The sequence below is a fragment of the Lepidochelys kempii genome, chromosome 1 (assembly GCF_965140285.1).
Source record: "Lepidochelys kempii isolate rLepKem1 chromosome 1, rLepKem1.hap1, whole genome shotgun sequence".
Taxonomy (NCBI): domain Eukaryota; kingdom Metazoa; phylum Chordata; order Testudines; family Cheloniidae; genus Lepidochelys; species Lepidochelys kempii.
The window spans coordinates 353,727,076-353,735,825 of NC_136380.1; the positions used below are offsets into that span (position 1 = coordinate 353,727,076).

Here is an 8,750-nt window from a genome sequence, read left to right on the forward strand (position 1 = left end):
ACTGTTCTTTGTTCCTGGGGGGGGCTGCAGTCACCTTCTCTAATGGAGTTACAGACATCTGGCCTGCAAGGATGCATATACTTAATACAGTAAGATCTCCCAAGGCTACTGCAGGAAAGTGCCATTCCTGTCACAGTGTGAACCTCTTGTAGTCAGACTTACATACACACAAGGGACAACAGGTAGCATTTTGAGCTCTAAGTTTCCATCTTTTCTGCATGTGAAATCAGTGTCTCATTGCTGGAAGGAGGCGTTTTAGCTCTGAATTCCTGACTCTCATTCCCTGTCTCTTCTCTCTTCCTGTCCCTCTCCCCCACAGACAAACTTTACTGGCCCCATGAAACAGGAGAATCAGACACAGGTGACAGAGTTCATCTTCCTGGGCTTCTCCAGCCTTCCCCATGGCCAGGCCTTCCTCTTCCTGGTGTTCCTGGTGATCTACCTCGTCACCCTGGTGCAGAATTCCATGATATTCACCCTCATCCAGCTGGATTCCCATCTTCACAGCCCCATGTACTTTTTCCTCAGCCACTTATCCTGCTTGGATATTTGCTTCTCGTCAGTCACAGTCCCCAAGATCCTGGTGAACTTCCTGCGTGAGCAGGAGACCATCTCCTACTGCGAGTGCATGGTCCAGATGTTCTTCCTGATGTCATGCGCGGGAGCCGAGTGTGCACTCCTAGCCGTCATGGCCTATGACCGGTACGCAGCCATCTGCAACCCCCTGCGCTACACTGACGTCATGAGCCGGAAGGTGTGCTTCCCACTCGCCATGGGGTCCTGGCTCTGGGGTCTCCTGGACTCAGCCATACACACCTTCATGGCCTCCAGCTTATCCTTCTGTGGCACCAATCAGCTTCCCCACCTCTTCTGTGATGTCCCTCCCCTGCTGAAGATCGCCTGCAGTGACACCTATGTCAATGAGGTCACACTCCATCTGGCTAGTATCTTCGTGGGCCTGAGCCCATTTCTGCTCATCGTCATCTCCTACCTCTACATCCTGGCAGCCATCCTCAGGATCCGCTCCAACAAAGGAAGGCGCAAGGCCTTCTCCACCTGCGCCGCACACCTCATCGTGGTCACCATATACTTTGGGATGGCCAACCTCAACTATAATCGCCCCAGTGCAGGCTACTCCATGGGGGTGGACACCCTGGTCTCCACGCTGTACTGCATCTTCACCCCCATGCTGAACCCCCTCATCTACAGCCTCCGCAACCAGGAAGTGAAGGTGGCCCTGAGGAAGGCTCTAGGGAGCCAGAGGAAGGAATATTCTTCCCCAGGCAGGCAGTGAGGTCCCGGCTGAGGTGAGAGCTGGGAGGTGACTCCTGCTCTGCTCTGCCTGTAATGGCTCCTCCTCACTTCCAAGGGAAATGTTTTATTTTATATTCGTGTTAAACAAAACCTCTTTTCTTTAGAATAAGTTAGCTGCGCCTTGATGATGCAGTCTGGGGGTGCAGGATCTATGTCTCTGTCATCTGCCTAGCACAGTTGGTCCCAGTCCCTGGTGGGGCCCATGCACACTGCTGCAATAATAAATAATTATCTTCCCTGCTGTTTGACTCTTCTTTCTCCCGAGGCCTGGGTGTGTGGATTACACAGCACCAGCCCACGGATCCAATCTCCACTGAAATTCAGCTCCACTCGCTGAGCGTAGTCTTCACTCTGCTCTCTAACCAAGAAGTGGGAGCTATGCAGAACTGTGCACAGCCGCGTCGGCAGAATTTACCAGTTTTGCTGAAGTTGTCTCCCTTTGGGATCCTTCTGTTCCTGGAGGCTCCCTGCTGCTCTCCAGGGCCCCAGACACCAGAGATGTGTGGGGCTCACACAGCTGACCTACATTCATAATACCCACTTCCTAACTGCTCATAAAGCAACAAACATGCCCCCTACCATTGGAGCCCACCAACAGTTCTGTCCCTTCCTAACGGCCAGAGCTGTAACCCAGGGCTCCATCCCTTTACCAGATAGGTTGGGCAGGATCCGCTCTTCTGAGTGGTAAGATTTGTTCAGATGAAGTGAAGTGGAAGGACTCACCCATTATCCTGGGAACCAGGATGGGGAAAGTTTGGCCAAGTACCAAGTAACTGCAAAGGCTTTGTTGTGAACTCACGCCATGTTAAGTAAAATGACTAACTGGATAAAAAGAAACCGATAAGAATACAATGACAACAAAAGCATCAGAGAGTGTCCATGTTAAAAGCCAGAGCCAGTCCTATGCCAGTCTCACTGACCTAGCCTGCAAACTCTCATGTACAACTGGAATAGAGGAAAAGAAAGTGGAGGAGTCCCTGACAAGACAGACTAGAGGTTGGAGCCCTGGCCAGTAGGCCCTACAGGCCAACACCTAGTTGCCTCCAGCAGACTACAGACTAGAAGGGACATCTAGACACGCATCCTGAGGAGCCTGGTTAGCCCTGTGACCCTCAACAGGGCTGCTCTAGGGGCTGAGCTAGGAATGGCTGTGTTCATTCTTAATTGAAACTGACTAAAAGTATTCGCAGCCATGCCTCTCTTCCAGCCCCACTAAAGGATTTTTTAATTTCAGCCCTGTGTGCGAGCGCTTACTAGGACCCACCAGGTGCTCCAGTCTATAAAGCCTCCCAAGAGGCAGGCTGGTCTTGTGGTGCAGGTACACGTCCCTGGTCGGAGACTAAGAAGACATGAGTGCAATTCCCACCTCTGCCACTGACTCACTATGTGGCCTAGGCCAAGTCACTTTCTCTCTCAATGCCTCAGTCCCCCAAAAGTAACACAGGGATAATACTCACCTACTTTTCAGGGGCATGTGAGGCATACATTAATGGATTTAGCAAGGTGGTCAGATACTAAAGCAATGGAAGGAATACCACCTAGACAGACAGCTCCAGGTACACCCGGTGCTGAGTATCTGAGAAGCTTGGGTGTACCCCAGCACCCAGCGACGCCATCAGGCAGCACAGAATTACATAGAATCATAGAAATGTAGGACTGGAAGGGACCTCAAAAGGTCGACTAGTCCAGTCCCCTGCATTGATGCAGGACTAAGTATTATAGACCATCCCTGCCCAGTATTTTGTCTAACCTGTTCTTAGAAACTGCCAGTGATGGATATTCCACAACCTCCCTAGGTAATTTGCTCCAGTGCTCAGCTACCCTGACAGTTAGGAAGTTTTTCCCAATGTTTAATCTAAATCTTCTTTGCCACAGTGTAAGCCCATTACTTCTTGTCCTGTCCTCAGTGATTAAGGAGAACAATTTATCACCCTCCTCTTTATAACAGCCTTTTATGTACTTGAAGATTTATGTCGTCCCTCAGTCTTCTCTTCTCCAGACTAAACAAACCCAATTTCTTAAATCTTTCATTGTAGGTCACATTTATAGACCTTTAAAGATTTTTGTTGCTCTCCTCTGGACTTTCTCCAGTTTGCCCACATCTTTCCTGAAATGTGGCGCCCAGAGCTGGACACAATACTCCAGCTGAGGCTTGATCAGAACTGAGTAGAGCGGAATAATTACTTCTCCTTTCTTGCTTACAACACTCCTGCTAATATATGTGGTCTAGCAGTGCATTTCCTTCCTAACATGGATGATTCTAATAAGATACATACACCAGAATTTCTCTCCCCATGTTAGTTTCCATGACACTCAAGCCTGATAACATCACTGCAAGATGCAGCAGGAGTAGAATCCGTGTTGAGGTTTTGCCTAAATAGCCCCTCCCTGAGGTGTGGCTTAAATCTCCTTCCTTCTCTTCCAGATGATTAGTATCACCAGTATTTGGAGTTGCTTCTCTCTCCTCACCTCAGTTGGGTCCTACGTTCTTTTTTCTTGATGCCTCCACTCAAAGCAACTCCTCACTACACCAGATATACAGAGGTACTATTCCTTGAGAAGAAACAGCGATTAAAGGAGGATTAAAGGATAAAGGAGCTTGAGGCGCAAGTGGTGTTCTCGTCCATCCTCCCTGTGGGAGGAAAAGGCCTGGGTAGAGACCGTCGAATCGTGGAAGTCAACGAATGGCTACGCAGGTGGTGTTGGAGAGAAGGCTTTGGATTCTTTGACCATGGGACGGTGTTCCAAGAAGGAGGAGTGCTAGGCAGAGACGGGCTCCACCTAACGAAGAGAGGAAAGAGCATCTTCGCAGGCAGGCTGGCTAACCTAGTGAGGAGGGCTTTAAACTAGGTTCACTGGGGGAAGGAGACCAAAGCCCTGAGGTAAGTGGGGACGTGGGATACTGGGAGGAAGCACGAGCAGGAGCGCACGAGAGGGGAGGGCTCCTGTCTCACACTGAGAAAGCGGGACGATCAGCGTGTTATCTCAAGTGCCTATACACAAATGCAAGAAACCTGGGAAACAAGCAGGGAGAACTGGAAGTTCTGGCACAGTCAAGGAATTAGGATGTGATTGGAATAACAGAGACTTGGTGGGATAATTCACATAACTGGAGTACTGGATGGAAATAAGCTGTTCAGGAAGGACAGGCAGGGCAGAAAAGGTTGGAGAGTTGCACTGTATGTAAGGGAGCAGTATGACTGCTCAGAGCTCAAGTATGAAACTGCAGAAAAACCTGAGTGTCTCTGGATTAAGTTTAGAAGTGTGAGCAACAAGGGTGATGTGGTGGCGGGAGTCTGCTATAGACCACCGGACCAGGGGGATGAGGTGGACGAGGCTTTCTTCCAGCAACTAACGGAAGTTACTAGATCGTAGGCCCTGGTTCTCATGGGAGACTTCAATCACCCTGATATCTGCTGGGAGAGCAATACAGCAGTGCACAGACAATCCAGGAAATTTTTGGAAAGTGTAGAGGACAATTTCGTGGTGCAAGTGCTGGAGGAGCCAACTAGGGGCAGAGCTCCTCTTGACCTGCTGCTCACAAACTGGGAAGAATTAGCAGGGGAAGCAAAAGTGGAGGGGAACCTGGGAGGCAGTGACCATGAGACGGTCGAGTCCAGGATCCTGACACAAGGAAGAAAGGAGAGCACCAGAATACGGACCCTGGACTTCAGAAAAGCAAACTTTGACTCCCACAGGGAACTGATGGGCAGGATCCCCTGGGAGAATAACATGAGGGGGAAAGGAGTCCAGGAGAGCTGGCTGCATTTTCAAGAAGCCTTATTGAGGTTACAGTGACAAACCATCCAGATGTGTAGAAAGAATAGTAAATATGGCAGGCGACCAGCCTGGCTTAACAGTGAAATCCTTGCTGATCTTAAACACAAAAAAGAAGCTTACAAGAAGTGGAAGACTGGACAAATGATGAGGGAGGAGTATAAAAATATTGCTCAGGCATGCAGGAATGAAATCAGGGAGGCCAAATCACACCTGGAGTTGCAGCTAGCAAGAGATGTTAAGAGTAACAAGAAGGGTTTCTTCAGGTACGTTGGCAACAAGAAGAAAGCCAAGGAAAGTGTGGGCCCCTTACTGAATGAGGGAGGCAACCTAGTGACAGAGGATGTAGAAAAAGCTAATGTACTCAATGCTTTTTTTGCCTCTGTCTTCACGAACAAGGTCAGCTCCCAGACTGCTGCGCTGGGCAACACAGCATGGGGAGTAGGTGGCCAGCCCTCTGTGGAGAAAGAGGTGGTTTGGGACTATTTAGAAAAGCTGGACTTGCACAAGTCCATGGGGCCGGATGCGTTGCATCCGAGAGTGCTAAAGGAATTGGCGGCTGTGATTGCAGAGCCATTGGCCATTATCTTTGAAAACTCGTGGCGAACGGGGGAAGTCCTGGATGACTGGAAAAAGGCTAATGTAGTGCCAATCTTTAAAAAAGGGAAGAAGGAGAATCCTGGGAACTACAGGCCAGTCAGCCTCACCTCAGTCCCCTGAAAAATCATGGAGCAGGTCCTTAAGGAATCTATCCTGAAGCACTTACATGAGAGAAAAGTGATCAGGAACAGTCAGCATGGATTCACCAAGGGAAGGTCATGCCTGACTAATCTAATCACCTTCTATGAAGAGATAACTGGCTCTGTGGATGAAGGGAAAGCAGTGGATGTATTGTTTCTTTACTTTAGCAAAGCTTTTGACACTGTCTCTCACAGTATTCTTGTCACCAAGTTAAAGAAGTATGGGCTGGATGAATGCACTATAAGGTGGGTAGAAAGTTGGCTAGATTGTCGGGCTCAATGGGTAGTGATCAATGGCTCCATGTCTAGTTGGCAGCCGGTATCAAGTGGAGTGCCCCAAGGGTCGGTTCTCAGGCCGGTTTTGTTCAATACCTTCATAAAATGATCTGGAGGATGGCGTGGATTGCACCCTCAGCAAATTTGCGGATGATAATAAACTAGGAGGAGTGGTAGATATGGTGGCAGGTAGGAACAGGATACAGAAGGACCTAGACAAATTGGAGGATTGGGCCAAAAGAAATCTGATGAGGTTCAACAAGAACAAGTGCAGGGTCCTGCACTTAGGACGGAAGAATCCAATGCACCGCTACAGACTAGGGACCGAATGGCTAGGCAGCAGTTCTGTGGAAAAGGACCTAGGGGTGACTGTTGACTCATATCCAGCTTCTCGTCCACTGTGTGCCCTTGTTGCCAAGAAGGCCAATGGCATTTTGGGATGTATAAGTAGGGGCATAGCCAGCAGATCGAAGGACGTGATCATTCCCCTCTATTCAACGTTGGTGAGGCTTCATCTGGAGTACTGGGTAGAAAGGTAAGCAGCAGGATACGGACCCTGGACTTCAGGAAAGCAGACTTCGACTTCCTCAGGGAACGGATGGCCAGGATCCCCTGGGGGACTAACTTGAAGGGGAAAGGAGTCCAGGAGAGCTGGCTGTATTTCAAGGAATCCCTGTTGAGGTTACAGGGACAAACCATCCCGATGAGTCGAAAGAATAGTAAATATGGCAGGCGACCAGCTTGGCTTAATGGTGAAATCCTAGCGGATCTTAAACATAAAAAAGAAGCTTACAAGAAGTGGAAGGTTGGACATATGACCAGGGAAGAGTATAAAAATATTGCTCGGGCATGTAGGAATGTTATCAGGAGGGCCAAATCGCACCTGGAGCTGCAGCTAGCCAGAGATGTCAAGAGTAACAAGAAGGGTTTCTTCAGGTATGTTGGCAACAAGAAGAAAGCCAAGGAATGTGTGGGCCCCTTACTGAATGAGGGAGGCAACCTAGTGACAGAGGATGTGGAAAAAGCTAATGTACTCAATGCTTTTTTTGCCTCTGTTTTCACTAACAAGGTCAGCTCCCAGACTGCTGTGCTGGGCATCACAAAATGCGGAAGAGATAGCCAGCCCTCTGTGGAGATAGAGGCGGTTAGGGACTATTTAGAAAAGCTGGACGTGCACAAGTCCATGGGGCCGGACGAGTTGCATCCGAGAGTGCTGAAGGAATTGGCGGCTGTGATTGCAGAGCCACTGGCCATTATCTTTGAAAACTCGTGGCGAACCGGGGAAGTCCCGGATGACTGGAAAAAGGCTAATGTAGTGCCAATCTTTAAAAAAGGGAAGAAGGAAGATCCTGGGAACTACGGGCCAGTCAGCCTCACCTCAGTCCCTGGAAAAATCATGGAGCAGGTCCTCAAAGAATCAATCCTGAAGCACTTGCATGAGAGGAAAGTGATCAGGAACAGCCAGCATGGATTCACCAAGGGAAGGTCATGCCTGACTAATCTAATTGCCTTTTATGATGAGATTACTGGTTCTGTGGATGAAGGGAAAGCAGTGGATGTATTGTTTCTTGACTTTAGCAAAGCTTTTGACACGGTCTCCCATAGTATTCTTGTCAGCAAGTTAAGGAAGTATGGGCTTGATGAATGCACTATAAGGTGGGTAGAAAGCTGGCTAGATTGTCGGGCTCAACGGGTAGTGATCAATGGCTCCATGTCTAGCTGGCAGCCGGTATCAAGTGGAGTGCCCCAAGGGTCGGTCCTGGGGCCGGTTTTATTCAATATCTTCATAAATGATCTGGAGGATGGTGTGGATTGCACTCTCAGCAAATTTGCGGATGATACTAAACTGGGAGGAGTGGTAGATACGCTGAGGGGAGGGATAGGATACAGAAGGACCTAGACCAATTGGAAGATTGGGCCAAAAGGAATCTGATGAGGTTCAATAAGGATAAGTGCAGGGTCCTGCACTGAGGACGGAAGAACCCAATGCACAGCTACAGACTAGGGACCGAATGGCTAGGCAGCAGTTCTGTGGAAAAGGACCTAGGGGTGACAGTGGACGAGAAGCTGGATATGAGTCAGCAGTGTGCCCTTGTTGCCAAGAAGGCCAATGGCATTTTGGGATGTATAAGTAGGGGCATAGCGAGCAGATCGAGGGACGTGATCGTTCCCCTCTATTCGACATTGGTGAGGCCTCATCTGGAGTACTGTGTCCAGTTTTGGGCCCCACACTTCAAGAAGGATGTGGATAAATTGGAGAGAGTCCAGCGAAGGGCAACAAAAATGATTAGGGGACTGGAACACATGAGTTATGAGGAGAGGCTGAGGGAACTGGGATTGTTTAGCCTGCAGAAGAGAAGAATGAGGGGGGATTTGATAGCTGCTTTCAACTACCTGAAAGGGGGTTCCAAAGAGGATGGCTCTAGACTGTTCTCAATGGTAGCAGATGACAGAACGAGGAGTAATGGTCTCAAGTTGCAGTGGGGGAGGTTTAGATTGGATATTAGGAAAAACTTTTTCACTAAGAGGGTGGTGAAACACTGGAATGCGTTACCTAGGGAGGTGGTAGAATCTCCTTCCTTAGAGGTTTTTAAGGTCAGGCTTGACAAAGCCCTGGCTGGGATGATTTAACTGGGAATTGGT

At 49.0% G+C, this 8,750-nt stretch overlaps 1 protein-coding gene across 1 annotated transcript; it reads left to right on the top strand.

The window, feature by feature from the left end:
• Window positions 1-337: 337 nt before the first annotated feature.
• LOC140907151 (olfactory receptor 5V1) lies at window positions 338-1,294 on the top strand. The gene has a single exon (XM_073332444.2). It carries the CDS (start codon window positions 338-340, stop codon window positions 1,292-1,294), a length of 957 nt encoding a protein of 318 aa, XP_073188545.1.
• Window positions 1,295-8,750: the final 7,456 nt, after the last annotated feature.